Source organism: Monodon monoceros, unplaced genomic scaffold (genome assembly GCF_005190385.1).
Source record: "Monodon monoceros isolate NGI ecotype Baffin Bay Population unplaced genomic scaffold, NGI_Narwhal_1 Super_Scaffold_16, whole genome shotgun sequence".
Lineage (NCBI taxonomy): Eukaryota > Metazoa > Chordata > Mammalia > Artiodactyla > Monodontidae > Monodon > Monodon monoceros.
The window spans coordinates 989,822-1,004,526 of record NW_021703772.1 but is presented as its reverse complement, the minus strand read 5'-3'; the positions used below and the strand labels follow the sequence as shown (position 1 = coordinate 1,004,526).

The following is a 14,705-nucleotide window of genomic DNA, read 5'->3' as shown; positions in this document are numbered from 1 at the left end:
GCTTGCCACTTGGGGAAACCGAGGCCCCGGGAGGGGAAGGGACGGGGTGGAAATTTCTCCGCACGGCGAGGCCTCCGCATTTGGACTTGTGGTCCCAGGTGGATGGTGCGAATCTAACCTGCACTCCAGCCCTTTGCGGTGGCAGCCAAGAGGCCAGAGCGCCGAGCCAGGCCGCCAAGCTGCTTCCCGCAGCCCGGGACGGCCCCTGGCCAGAGGGACCTTCAGATGTGCCTGCCCCCCCGTGGCTCGTTAAAAACCCCGGTGGCTCTGTGGACCATGGGTGGGGGCGAACCGCTCAGCCCGCGAGCCCAGCTCTCCTGGTCAGATGGCAGGGCCCTGGGCCACTCGAGGCCACACGCGGTGGGAAATGGAATGGGGCCCGAGAAGCGCCAGGCGCCCTGCCAGCCATTTGGAGCCTCAAGAATTCCAGGTGAGCCGGCCCTGCAAGGAGGCACCTGGAGGATCCACTCCCGCCCAAGCCGGCTGGTGGGGGACAGGGAGGGTCCACGCCCCGCGGACACACCTCAGGGTACTCAGCGTCTCATCGTAGTTGATGTCTGCGGGGCTCAGCGCCGCCACCATCGCTGTCCGCGAGTTCCCACCTGTGGGAGGAGAGCAGGTGGTCCCAGAGGAGGGTCAGCCCCACTGCTGCGCCCCCTGCCCTCCCCCCGCACAGGTGTAGCTGGGAGGTGAGCAGACAGCAGGCGGCCGGCCTCCCTCACCGCGCCAGGCACCTTGCTCACTTTTCGTCTACATAAAACCATGCTTTTCTGACATTTGGGGTCACATTACAACCAACAGGCCTCCCCCTCCCCATAATAAAGAGAAAAGTTGTGGAGAGTTTTATGGCGTTTACTATAAGGACTGTTTCTGCTCCATAAACGTTTCGCTTTTATCCTTCTTATTTGGAATATGTTTCTTAATGTTTCATGTCGGATTCCCAACTCGGGTCACACGGATCCCGGCATCAGGAAACGCACGGACCCACAGGGACCTGTGTCCCGGGGACCACATCCCCAGGGTGTGGCCTCCAGCAGACTGCGAGGCGATGCCGCGAAGGGCTCGGGGTGCCATGCTGTGAAGGGCCTCCCCACCCACCCTGGGGCGGGACCTGGGTGTGGCCCTGGGGGAGAGGCCTCCGTCCAGGCCGCGTCTCAGGTGAAGGGACACTCATTCCTGTGACTCTCGCGTCCTCTCTTGGGGGGCCCACCTGCCCCCGGGGTCTCCCATCTGCCCTCTCTTCCACCGGGAGGCCGGACACTGCACCCGACGCTGGCCCGAGCCGTGGACCAGCTAGGCTGGCTCTGGGGTGCAGGGTCAGCCAGCCGGGGCTCCCCAGAATCACCGAGGCCCAGAGGGTGGGTCCTTGGTCTGGGCGTCACAGCCCTGAGCCAGGAGCGCTGACACAGTGGCTGCAGCCCCGAGGGCCAACCGGGTCCCCGGGCCTTGCGTCGTTAACCTACTGCTGACCACTGGCCCGGGCCCCCGGGCTCGCTGCACAGCCCGGAAAGGATGGGCACCCGCCCAGGCCGGGGAGGACGGCGGCGGCCGGGCCGGGTGTCAGGTCCGGGTCGGGCGAGTCCTCACCCAGGTTTTCCCGGAGAAGCCAGGTCAGCACCGAATCTCTGTAGGGAATGAAGTCCGTCTTCTTCTTTTTCTTGTTCTGCAGGAGAGGAGCGTCCAAGGTCAGCCCCGAGCCCGCCGCAGCAGGAGGGAAGAGGGGCTCAAGCACAGGTGTGTCCCCGAGGTCCGGGCGGCCTGGGGCTCAGGGCGGGGCCTGGTCCCAGGGCCTCCGCTCGGGCTGCAATCAGGGACTTGCTAGCACGTTCCTGGCCTCGCCCCTCCTCCGTCGCCACGGTGTGTCTGGGCCACACGGCCGGCCGAGCCCGGGCGGGCTGACGCCAGTGGCCAGGGCCAGTGCGTCCTCGCTCCGCGCCGTCAGAAGGACCAGCGCGAGCCCATCGCCCCACAAGCACCGCCAGCAGCTCTGCTGACTGAGGGCAAGAGGCCCCTCGCCTGCAGGAAGCCCTGCGGGGCCCCCTCCCCGTGCACGTGAAGCCGCCGCCGCCTGCGCCAGGCCCGGCCCGGCCCGCCTAAGCGGCTCCGAAGCCCCAACAACCTGGTCCCCCTCGGCACCCGCTACCCCCGTCAGGACGAGGCTCCCCCGGGCGCCACTGAGCATGGCACAGGGACCTCCCCGCCTCCCTCGCTTGCACACGTTTTTGCTTCAGGAGCGTCTGCTCGGCAGCCGCAGCGGCCGCCAGGGCCCCGCGAGGGCGCTCCTCAGGGCACAGAGGCATCATCCCCGAGGGGAGCCTGCGGCCAACCCATGGCCGCTTCCGCTAGATCACAGTCAGCTGCTTCCTGGTGACGCTGGGGAGCGGGTCAGGCCCGGCCCTCTGGCCTCATCGCCCACGGGCCCCCCCGCTCCCGGCTCCAGGCACTGAGCCCCCAAACTGGTCTCGCTCTGTTCCTGCAAAGTCTCCATCGCAGCCCCTCACAGTCCCTTCCTTGTTCCCTCACACGGCTCCTCACAGAGTTTCTTACACAGTCCCTCACACTTCCTCTCACACCTCCACAGTCTCTCACAGTCACACCCAGCTCCTCACACACTTCAGCACACAGTGCCTCCCAGTTCCACTCAGAGCTTCTCAGAGCTCCCACAGGTTCCCTCACGCACTTCCACACGTCTTCTCACGCGTCCCCACACAATTCCACACGCATGTCCCTCACAGGTCCTCACACCACCTCCCACACTTCCTCTCCCGTTTCCACAGTTCCCCCGAATCCGCACGCTTCCTAACGATTCTGCTGGCCGTTGCACACGTTCCCACACGCTCCTCACACCTTGCACAGGCCCCCTCCCAGGTCCTTGCACTGGTCCTGGTCCCACCCCACGCTGTTCCTCACAGCCCAGGTTCCTCACGGCTCTCTCACCGCCACACGCAAGGCCTCACACCTCCTCACGTATCTCCTCACACAGCGGGTCCACACCTAGCTCCTCTCGCAGCTCCTCACGGAGCCCCTCACAGTTCCCGCTGTGCGGCAGCTTCACTCGCCTCCTCGCAGAGTCCCCGCGCAGAGCATCACGCTTGCAGCCCAGCTCGGCACACAGTTCCTGCCAGTTCCTCAGCTCCCGCACACAGTGCCCGCGCCTGTCACACGCGGCCCTTCAGCCTTCACGCAGCTCCTCGCAGCGCCCGGAGTCCCTCCGCCTCCTCACAGAGCTACCCGCTCACTTCCCCCAACACGGGCCACGCTTGCCTACAATTGTCACACAGCCCATCACACGGGTCCTTCGCATTTGCCCCCGAAGCTTCTCACGCCTCCTCTCACAGCCTCGCCCGGTGTCGCGGTCCGCGCGCTCTCTCCGCTCCTCACGGAGCCCCTCACAGCGCTCCTGGGACCCCCGCCACTGCACGTGCTTCCTCCCACCGCTCCTCACACAAACCAGGCTCTTCCCACCTGAGCACGTCACACGCTCGGCGGGCTTCCCAGCTGCAGGGTGAGCGCCCCTGGGTGCTCCTCAGCCCCCAGGCCCCAGCCCCAGAGCCACCTCCCCCACGACGCCCCCGGCCCCCCAGCCACGCGGACGAGAGGCCACCCTCCTGCTCAGGGTCACCCTCACAGCCCCGTTCTGTCCTTTATGAAGCTCGTCGCCGTTCGTTCACCATGATCTCATTTCCCGCCATCGCTCATCCACCCCCGCGGCGCTGCTCTCCCCGCACCGGCACCGGCCCAGCTCTGATGGGGCTGGTGTGTCCCGCGGCTGCTCTGCTTCTCAGGCACCCCCCCCCCCCCGAGAGGGCTGAGACCCCCCCACTCCCCGAGAAGCGAGGAACGAAGATGCTTACCTTGTTGGGCCCAGAGTCCTGCAGAGGCAAAGACAGAGTCTGAGGACGGAGCACGCTGGGCCCAGGGGCAAAGCGGTGGGAGGAACCCAAGCACAGCCCAAGCCCCCCTCACCACACTGCCTCCCCTCCACCGCCCACCAGGCCCAGCCCCTCAGCCCGAGGGTCCCGGCTCCTCCTGACAGCCCGGGGGGCCACCCAAGGTCACTGCCCCGCCCGCAGCCCAAGGCCACCCCCAGGGCCCTGTGGGGAGGTGGCACATCCCCATTTCACAGGTGGGACAACTGAGGCTCGGGAGAGTGACAGGGTCGTGGCTCCATCTCCAACCCGGGGACCCCCCTCACCTCCAAGCCTCTGGGCTTTTCCGTGAACCTGGCCCCACAGCAGGGACAGGTGGCCGCTCCCGGCATCTCCCCAGCAGGGCAGGACGGAGGCGCCCGCTGTCCCCCCACCCCCGAGGCCACCTGATCGCAGCACTTGGAGCCCGCTCACCATCTCGGCCAGCGCGGAGATGACCTTGCCCAGGGTGGTCAGGGACTTGTTGATGTTGGCTCCCTCCTGCGTAGGGAAGATGAGGCCGGGCGTCAGGAGGCCTCAGGCCCCTCGCTCCGGCAGGACCGGGCCTGAGCCACTCGGCCCTGATGGAGACCCAGCGCCCAGCCCTGCACCGTTGACCCTCCCCGCTTCCCCGTCCCACGAGAGCAGGGGCAAAGGGGGCGCTCACCCGAGGCCGGCCCGCCTCCCCCGCCGCCCCCTGGCCCTGCAGCCACTGGGCGTCAGGCCCCACCGGCAAGTCGGTGGGGACCCTGGTGGGGGCGGCCCTACCTTGAGGCGCGTGCCCTTGGCCCCCGTGGAGTCGGCCCGCTCGCTCCCGGCCAGGTCCACCAGGCTGACTTTGCTCACCTGCGGGGACACGTGTGTCACACGCAGGAGCTGTGACGCTGTGTGGGCCCCCGCTTCCCCTGGGTGCGGCCTGCGGGGTCCCCCCTCCCTGGGGCCGGAGCGCCCAACCCTGCGGAGCACAGCGGCCCTGCTCTCAGCTCCTCTGAGGAGGAGGCCACCTTCCCTGGGAGGCTGCACGGCCTCTGCCCCTGGCACCTGGCACCCAGCTGTTCCCTGCCTGCTGGCCGCTCGTCACCTGCACGTCACTGTCGCTATCACCCGTTCCACAGACCAGGCTCACCGTGTGGTGGGATTTGAACCTGGCTCCGGGAGCCCCTCCCCCACTGCCCGCTGCCCCCGGAGCCACCCGGGCACTGGGCAGGGGCCCCCTCCCCAGCACTCGCCCAGCCCGGGCTGGGCAGCCACATGCACCCGGGGAAGCCCAGGGCTGCGGGCAGGAGTCGCCTGGTGGGCCTGCCAGCTGCCCTGAGCCCGAGGGGTGGGAGCTGCAGGCAGCCCGCAGCCAGGCCCCCGGGAGGACGGCGCCAGGCCGGGGTGACCCGGCCTCATCGGGGACCGAGCACCCCGAGCTCCCCCCAGCCACTCTGCGGACCCCAGGGTGCTGACCCCGGGAGCAGGGCCTGGCTGGCAGGGTGCCCAGTCAGAGAAATCGAGATGCTTAGGGTCAGAGCCACGGAGGGCGCCCGCCCTACTGCCCCTGCAGCGCCCACAGTCAGCGTGTCTGGATAAAGGCCCCAGGAGACGAGGCCCCTGCCTGGGTCCACTGACAAGGCCAAGGCTCATGGGAAAGGCATCTGGGGCGGGGGCAGTGGGCAGGGCCGCTCAGCACAGCCTCTCCTTTGTGCTCACAGATGCCGGTGCCCACGGGGTGAGGGGCACCCCCAGCCTGCACCAGGGCCCACGGCCAGCCTGTGACGGGCACTCACAACCTGCGGCCTTCGACACCGCCCTCCAAGGGCCCCCGAGGCGTCTCCGGCCAGTGGGGCTGCCCTGGAGACGTCCCTCCTCGGGCCTACAGTCTCCACCATAACCGCCTGGCAGGAGGCTGTTCCAGGGTCCACGGCCCCTCCACTCAGTCCCTTCCCCAGCCACGTGGCGCCAAACACCGAGAAGAGATGGCCTCGCAGGCCTGGCCAGCCCCTCACCGAGGCCCGGGCTGGGCAGGGAATGGCCCGCGCCCATGCCTCACGGGCCAGCATCCGGCTTGGCCTCCTCACCCGCCTGACCGGCCCGACCCAGTGCCCGGCCCGGGGCCCCGCCCGCCGAGGCTGAACTCACTTTCTCTGTGGTGATGTTGGTCTCTGCATCGTGGCGCTTCTGCGTGAAGATGATGTTGAAGACGGCGTGGGAGCGGCTGCTGGTCTCGTTCATGTTCGTGGCCGCCACGGTCCTGGGGAACGGAAGCCACACACTGTCACCCAGTGTCCCGTGGTCGGGCGTGTGGGCCGCTGGTGCTGCCGGCCCGCTTGACCAGGTCACTAGACGTCAGCTCCCCGGGCTCCCGGGGCCGCCCTGCCCGGCCTGGTGGCGACCGTGCCTCCTGTAGAGCTCGGGCAGGGCCCACACTGCCTGCCCCACTGCATCCGGTGTGGCTCCTTTGGCCCCCAACTCGAGCCTGGCACTCGGGGCCCCGTGACTGGGGATGCCCTGCTTCCAGGGGCTGAGCAGAGCCCCCTGGGCGGTGGCCTGCAGGCTGTGACGTGGAAAGGCCCCCAGAAGGGAAAGGGGGCTCTACTGTCCATCCACACCGGCCAATCCAGGGAGGGCCAGCACGGCCTTGGGGGAGAAGGCCCGAGGCTGCCAAGCGGAGGCCAGTGGTTGGTCCCGATGTCGCTGCCGTGCAGAGCCCCCAGGGAAGCCCCCAGGCTGGGCTCGCTGACCGACAGCTGCCTCCACAGAGGTGGAAGAGCCCCCGGGGACCCCTACTGAGTGCAGGGTAGGCCACTGGCCAGGGATCCTCACCCTCCCGGGAGTCCCCGCGTGGCAGAAGGCAGGGGGACTGTTGCCACGACAACCAGGGCAGACCCTCCTAGGCTGGGAGGCCCAGGGCAGCGTGGTCACGGAGACCAATAGCTCATGGCCAGCAGCACCTTGTGGCCGACCCTCCCCACACGCCCCTGTCCAGAGGGCCATCTGCCCTCCAAGCAGGCAGGGCTGGTCCTCACAGCCTGGCCCCACCCAGGGCAGCCACCGCCCCCCAGGGCGCACAGCCTGACCCCCCACGAGGAGCAGACCCTGTGTAGGCGACAGCGTCCCCTTCCTGGGGGAGCTGGAGGCCCCCATGGGCTGGCATGTGCCCTTGATGTCCTTAGGCCCACAAGGCCCACACCTCCATGGGGGCCGCTGGACAGACCCCATGGGGATACCAACAGGCACCCCAAGGACAGGTGTTCCTCAGAGAGACTCGGAGTTGCGCGAGTGGGAGGGGGAGGGCAGGGAGGGTGGGCGCGTCACCCCGCACACACCGGGCCTTGTTCCCTGAGTCCATGAGGTCCTGGATGTCATTGTAGGAGGTGACAGCCAGCTTGGACAGGTCCTCCACGTAGGGCCCCAGCAGCGGGTGCTCCCTCACGCGCAGGTTGCCCTTGTTCTTGGGGTTCAGGAGGTCACGGACACGCTCGCAGTAGATCTCCATGTAGCTGACCTGCGGGGCAGCGATGACATCAGGGACGTCTGAGGTGGGGGGAGCACACGGTGCGGCCAGGACCCCGCACGAACATGTCAGTGGGGGTGTCAGCCCACCCCCTGCCTGGCCCTCCCCACACACAGCCATGCCGGGGGCTCACCCAACGCGGTCACACCGGGGCCACCCGGGCTATGGCTCAGCCCGGGCCACGCAGCTCGGAGCAGCTGCTCAACAGACACCGCAGAGCAGACACAGCCCTTCGCTCCTGTGCCCGGCGTGGGCTGGCACGTTGGCCACATGCACGCGTGAATGACAAGCTAAGGGCACAGACTGGTGGCGGGCACTGGCTTTAAGTCAGTAAAGCCACGTTCCGAGGGACAGGTGACGGAGAGCCCTACCTCCACGGAGTAGGACATGTTGTCATTGGTGGTGTCGTTGATTCGGGAGAAGAGGTCCTCACAGAGCTGCAGGGACAGAGCACACCATCAGACGTGAGGCTGGGCTGTGCTCAGAGCCTCACCCCTCGAGGTGCTGTGGCTCCTGCGACCCAGGCTGGACTCTGCTCTCCCGGGCCCCTCCCGCACCCTCCCGCTCCACCTTAAAGGCACTGAGACGGCCTGTAGCCAAGGAGCCACTGTCTTCTGCTAACTCGGGGGCCCCCCAGCTGATGTCTGATCCTCTCCTGTTCCTTGCACCATCCTTGCCTGCATGAGGTGGAGGGTCTGCCATGCAACAGGCCACCCAGCACTCTCCCCTGCCCTGACCAGGTCAAGTACTGACCAGCTCAGGTTCAGAGACCCACCCCGTGGGCGTCCCCTTGTCCCGGGCCTCTCCCTGCCGGGACCACCAGCCCTCACAGCCCTCCCAGGGAGGGTCGGCCCCTACCAGCGGCTGCCCCAGCCTCCCTGTCTTATGGGTGTGACCATGGTGGGCACTGCCCGGGCCTGGGGCCCTCCCGCAGCTCCCCACCCTCAGATCTGGGTCTCTAGCCCCTTCACAGCCCGTCTGCCCCACGCTGCCCCTCCTGCCCTGCCCTCCCCACCACCCCCATGCTTTACCTTCCCTCCCCGCCCCCTGCTCTCCCGGGTCTCAGCTTGTGCTCGCCTGCCTGTCCTGCCCTCACCGGGTCCCCCCGCCCCCCGCGTGCCTGTGGGATGATGCCCTGTTGGTCCCCCTCACCGCCCCCCCCGCCGCGTGCCTGCGGGATGATGCCCTGCTGGTCCTTCTCCTGCTTGCCCATCATGGTGTAGGACTTGCCGGCCCCAGTCTGCCCGTAGGCGAAGATGCAGACGTTGTAGCCCTCGAAGGCATGCTGCAGCATCTCCTCGCCAATGTCGCGGTACACCTGCTTCTGCGAGGCGTAGTTCATGTCTTCTGGCTGCGGGACAAGGAGGGTAGCAGCTGCAGGAGGCTGGGCCTGCCGTGCTGGGCTCTCGGCCCACGATGTTCACTGAGAGCCTGCTTCGCACCCAGGGCCTCCAGGCGCCAGGGCCACAGCACCGTGGGGAGGGACGCCTGCCCGGCCCATCCACTCACAGGAGACCCGGAGAGGGGAAATAATACTGCCTGGGAGGCAGCTTCCAGAGGGAAGGGTGGGAGGAGCCAGCCAGTCTAGGACCAGACAGAGTGGAAGGGCATTTTAGTAGTGGGAAGAGCATGTGCAAAGGCCCAGAGGCGGGGGTACGTGACGTGGTGCTCAAGGTAGCAGCCGTGGGGGTGACGAGGTGGGGCTGGAGAGGCAGCAGGGCAGGGGCCCAAGGAGTCCATGGTCCTGGCTATCACCCCTGGACGCTGTCCTGAAGACAGCGGTCACTTCAGGCAGGCCCAGGGTTACCCTGACGACGTGAGGGGAGGGGCTGGATGGGGAAGGTGAAATGGGGAGCCCTGGGGCCGTCCTGGGACCAGGCACTCAAGGTGTGACCCAAGGTGGGCCCTGGCCCTGGGGCAGGGGGCCTGGACACCTTTTCGGATTCAGGAGGCTGGGGGATGGGAGGACTGGTGTAGACCAGATGGGGGATGTGGAGGCGCAAAGTCCGGGGGTCTCCCAGGCTCCAGGGGGCGGGGGAGGGCGTGCAGGGGCTGGCGCCAGGTGGGCAGCTTCAGCTTCGGAAACCGAGCTTGGGGTGTCTGGGGAAGAGGAGAGGCTGGCAGGCAAACGGTTGTACGGCTAGGACCCTGGGAAACTGCCCACAGTGGGCTGATGGCCCCTTGGTCCCTGCCGCAGCTGGGCAGTGTGTGTCACAGCTCAAGGTGACCTTCCACACACAAGGCGACTCAGGAAAGCAGGCCCCTCCCCACAGGCCTCACACCTGTGCCCCCACCTCCCAATCGGCCCTGCAGAGGAGCAGGGTGGCCCCTCGCCCCATTGGCGCAGAGAGGTCAAGGCGTTGGCTGAGGGCCGCACAGCGAGCAGGGCTGAGCTGGCACCCACACGGCAGCAGCCCACCCCTCTGGAACCCCAGCCCTGGGCTTACCGAAGTGTGTGACCAGTAGGAATAGTCGAAGCTGAAGCTCTTGGGCATCTCCTTGGGCTGTTTGGGGTTAACGATGGCTGCGGGGAGGGGACAGGCATGGTGCTCAGCGCTGTGCTGCAGGGACAGGCTGACCCTGGATGCGCCCGCCCGAGAGGGACCCCAGGGCAGGGAGGCGGGGTCCTCAGAGGCCTTGGCCCCAACAAAGCCAGCCCCCCTGCCAATGGGCAGCGACAAGGGCCCTGTTTCCAGGCAGACCAGCCATCTCTGCCCCCTGCTCTGTCTGACCTGCCCCCCCACCCCGCCAAGGCAGCCCAGAACAGTCCCTTGGCGCAGGCACTGGGTCAGACCTCGAGCCCCGGCCCATCCCACCTCTCGGGTCCACATCCCGCTCGCCCCCCAGCCCAGGACTGTCTTGTCTGCTCTGCATGCAAGCGCTAGGAGGTGCGGCACAGTCACAGCCGCGTCCCTGCTGCTTTGGGGCCCCATCATGCCCGCGTGCTCATCCGTGTCGGGGGCGTGCTGGCTGTCCCCCCGCAGGGACACCACACGTATCCCTCCTCCTGCCGGGGAGCCTGCAGGTCCCGTCCAGGTTTCTCTCAGGGGCTGTGGGACTGTCCTCTGCTTAGGTCCTCCCCAACCCGTCCCCCTCCTCCAGCAGCTGCACCTGGGCTGGCAGGAGGCGGTGCTCACAAAACGTCGGTTCATCAAAGGAGGAGCAATGCCACCGGCACACACTGCCGGGCCTGCTGGGCGCCCCGGGAGCCCCCCAGGCAGGGATAAGGCATCCCATGTTCCCCAGGCCCTGGACAGGTCTCAGCTCCCCGAGGCCCGGGCCCAGCGGGTGGTGAGTCTTCGGTAGCTGGGCAGAAGGGGCTGCGGCCCCCGCGCCCGCCAAGCTGCCCTCTGGGACGCTGTCTGAACCCCCAATGTCTGTGTTGATAGAGGACCCCGAGGACCCCCGAGGTCCCACCTGGCCGGGGGTTTTCGCCTCCACCAGGAACTTGGGCTGTCCTGGTGGGAGAGGGCTCCAGGCCACGGCTCCACATCATCCCATCTGAGGGCCACATTCCCCCCACCTACTTGGAGATGAAAGACGTGTCTGCCAACCCCTTGGATTGGCTTTCCTCAGCTGCAGTGGGCTGGGGGCCTCGCCTCTCTGGACTCCAGGACCCGCCCCCCCCTTCCCCACCAGCACGTGTCCAGGGTGACCTGTAACTCACACCAAGGGAACAAGCCCTGGCCCTGTTGCAGGTTGAATTCTATCCCTCAAAATTCACATGTTGAGTCCTAACCCCCAGGACCTCAGAATGTGACCTTATTTACATACTTGCAGACGTAACTGGTAAGGATGAGGTTATACTGGAGTCAGGTGGGCCCTAATCCAACATGACTGGTGTCTCATGAAAGGGGAAATTTGACACAGACTCACACGTAGCGTGGAGGCCATGTGAAGGGGGAGGGGGAGACTGGGATGGTGCTTCTACAAGCCAGAGGATGCCGGCATTGCCAGAAAACCACTAGGGGCTGGAGAGGCAGGGAATGGATTCTCCCTCTGGACCCCAGAAGGCACCAACCCGGCGACACCCTGGTCGGGGACTTAACAGCCTCAGGAGCTGCCATCTAAGCCGTCGCGTCCACGGTGCTCTGCTCCAGAGCCCTGGGACGCTGGGACTCCCACCAGCCTCACCCCACTCGGCAGCTGCCCCGGGCCACGGCTTGGCGGGCAGGAGCTAACTGGCTCTGGGTCCCAGACCCCAGGCTTATGGGTTCTGAGAGATGACCCGGCACCCTCGGGAGGCCGGCAGGAGGGAGCAGGTGACTGACCATCACAGCCCTTTCTTTGGAGCCGAGAGGGGGTCACGTCCATGCTGGCTCCAGGAGTGAGGCTGAGAGGAGACCTCGCCATCCCGGTTTCAACTCCTGCGGGACCTGGGGATGCGGCCGCCAGAACCCGAGCACGTTAACGCCGGCGCCATGGGAACGACAGTCACGGCGTCTCCGGAGCGCAGGCAGCCTGGGCAGGGCCCCCGATGATGCCCACCAGTGCCCCACCTCCACCCACCCCACCCAGCCACTCCTGCTCGCAGGCTGCGACACCTGCCCCCCCGCTGACCTTGCTCTGACTGTGTCCTGGTGCCGGGGCGTCTGCTGTATACCCTGTGTGGACCGGGAGCTCCCTGACGACCCCTCCACCAGGGATGGGGCACGGAGGTGCTCAAGGAACGCTGGGTGGGCAGGGGACAGCCGGCTGCGAGGGTCAGTGAATGCAGAGTGGGCCACGAGGAGAGCCCGCAGTGGGGACCACCAGGCAGAGCTGCTCTGGCCTGTGGGAACTGCTGTCACCTGCCCCCTCCCCCTTGGGCGGGGTCCCCTGGTGTGGCTCTGACCCCTGCCCTGGTCCTGACCCGCAGGTGTCCTGCGGGGGTCCTGTGGTGTCTCCGTGATCACAGATGGGGTTCTGCGCTCCAGAGGGGACGGCACTCCCCAGGTTCCACCCCAGGCCTGCTCTCCACCGACGCCTGGGAGCCCTCACCAGGGCGACCTGCTTGGACTAGGCCTGGACGGGCAGCCCCCTGCCGGCACTGAGGCGATTTGGTGGCGAGGGGCTTCCCAGGCAGCTCTCGGGTCGCTTCCTCCCGTGGGTTTGAGGAGGGGTACGGGACCGCGGGCTGTTGATCGGGGGGCTCCGTGCCCTCTGCCCCTGCTGCAGGAGCACAGAGGGACAAAGGCGACAGCTGTGAGGGCCCAGCTGGAACGGGGGGCGGGAGCAGCTAAGGGAAGCCGTGTCCTCAGAGCCTGAAACCCCACAGCCGCGTGCGGCGCCCGCCCTTCCGGGAGCCGTGGCCCAGCTCTGCGGAATTCCACGGGTCTGTGGTTAAACCCTGGGTAGCTTGCACCTGTCTGTGGGGAGAGCACTGACACCACGGAAATCGGCAGACAGGGGTGTGTGTGTGTGTGTGTGTGTGTGTGTGTGTGAGAGAGAGAGAGAGAGAGAGAGAGAGAGCGAGAGAGAGAGAGCGAGGGGCCTTGCGAAAACGGAGACCGAGACCTCAGTGTCAGGAGTCTCGGGGACGTTCTCAACACAGGGCCCGTGCCGGTCCTCATGAACCCTCAGCGACGGCTCTCCGGACGATGGGACGGCTCCTCCCACTGACCTGACTTGGCCCCCACGCTCCACGCCCCCGGCAAGGCCCCCCACGCCCGTCACTGCCTGCCTGACTGCGATCTGTGGCCCTTGTCACCGGCCCGTCTAGTTCCATCTCCGTGTCCCCACTGGAACGTCACCCCCAGGGCAGTGAGAGCCTCTGTCCTGCTCCACGGGGCCCGATGCCAGGAGTGGAGCCTGGCGCAGGCTGGAGCTCAGTGATGTGTGCTGACCTGACCCCCCCCAAGCCTCGTTTCCCCGCCTGGGCCGTGGGAGCATCCTCAGCCCTGAGGGGCTCAGGCAGCCCTGACCCTGCCCCTGACCCTGCCCCTGACCCTGACCCGTACCCTGACCCTGACCCTGACCCTGACCCTGACCCTGACCCGTACCCTGACCCTGACCCTGACCCTAACCCGTACCCTGACCCTGACCCTGACCCGTACCCTGACCCTGACCCTGACCCTGACCCTGACCCTGACCCGTACCCTGACCCTAACCCGTACCCTGACCCTGACCCTGACCCTGACCCTGACCCTGACCCTAACCCGTACCCTGACCCTGACCCTGAACCTAACCCTGCAAGTGGAGAGCCCGTCGCGACTCTCACGGGTGGCCCCCGGGGAGAGGCAGCTCAAGGCAGGGAGTACTAGGGGCATCTTGGCCTGGGGCCAGCCAGTGACGGCAGGCCCCCATCACCCTCGGCCGAGGCTGCTGACCAGGACTCTGCTGGCCCCCGGGGTCCCTCCTTTGACACCACGTGTATGGAGCCATTCCTCTAATAGAAAGGCCTGCACCGCGTCACCACCTCCTGGCAAAACCAAGCTCCCTTCTGTGGACTCCCAGGCCCAGTCTCACTGTATTTGGAGCCCAGAACATTCTAGAATAGTGATGGCAAATGGGGCCGACTTCTTGGATGGGTTAGGTTTTGAGACCGCACAGGGGCTGCTGGTCAGGAGGGTCCCGGTGGACCTTCCAGAACGGTGGTCCATTCCCTGAAAGCACACACTGGGCCCAGCTTGCCAGGGTCCAGTTGGAAGGCTGGGGGCCCGGCCCTGAAGACATCACCCTGTGGTTTTGGGCGGGGGCGGGTCCCTCCCCTCCAGGCACTGTCCTGGGTTGAACAGTGTCCTCCTGGAACCTCAGACTGTGACCTGATTTGGAAATAGGGTCCCCACTGTAGGGACAGAAGCACACATCACATACAATTTGGTTGGCTCACAGAATTGCTAGATTCGCTGTGTTTCAGATGAAGAGTGCTGTTATCGAGGCCATGATTACAGGATAAGAATTTAAACCGACTTTGAAGTGTTCTAATTTCTGTGTCACAGTGGAGATTCCGGGTGGCACGTTCCAAGAACTGGGGTCTCCTGCTGTGCCCCTCGTTTTGAGATTCAAGGAGTATGTCACCACCCCCGCTGACAGGGCTGGCCAGATCAGCTCCTACCCTGACAAGACGACCATGAGCTGCTGCCCAAACCCAGCTCCTGTGAGCGTCTGCCTCAGGCCGGCTCTGGAGCCGCCTGCCCTGCCCTGCCCCTGGCCCAGGGCCTCCAGGGATGAAGCTCACCCAGCCCGCCGATGCCACTCCTCAGGCAGGCTTCCCTGTGCTGAGGGCTGCCTCTCTCTCTGTGTCTGTCTGTCTCTCTCTGTCTCTCTTTGTCTCTGTCTCTTTCTGTCTCTGTCATCCTCTCTGTCTCTGTCTTTCT

The 14,705-nt window shown here is 66.6% G+C and overlaps 1 protein-coding gene across 5 annotated transcripts in view; it reads right to left on the bottom strand.

Annotated features, from left to right (window-relative positions):
• Positions 1–14,705, bottom strand: part of KIF1A (kinesin family member 1A) — an 88,731-nt gene that overhangs the window by 51,393 nt on the left and 22,633 nt on the right. For all 5 annotated transcript variants that reach the window (XM_029225309.1, XM_029225311.1, XM_029225312.1 and 2 more), the window contains exons 3-12: positions 9,855–9,931; positions 8,579–8,758; positions 7,779–7,844; positions 7,220–7,398; positions 6,033–6,144; positions 4,677–4,754; positions 4,344–4,409; positions 3,855–3,872; positions 1,588–1,663; positions 524–602 (exon numbers count right to left, since the gene is read on the bottom strand). In XM_029225309.1, the coding sequence (XP_029081142.1) occupies positions 524–602; positions 1,588–1,663; positions 3,855–3,872; positions 4,344–4,409; positions 4,677–4,754; positions 6,033–6,144; positions 7,220–7,398; positions 7,779–7,844; positions 8,579–8,758; positions 9,855–9,931 (931 nt within the window). The remainder of the gene's footprint in view (positions 1–523; positions 603–1,587; positions 1,664–3,854; positions 3,873–4,343; positions 4,410–4,676; positions 4,755–6,032; positions 6,145–7,219; positions 7,399–7,778; positions 7,845–8,578; positions 8,759–9,854; positions 9,932–14,705) is intronic.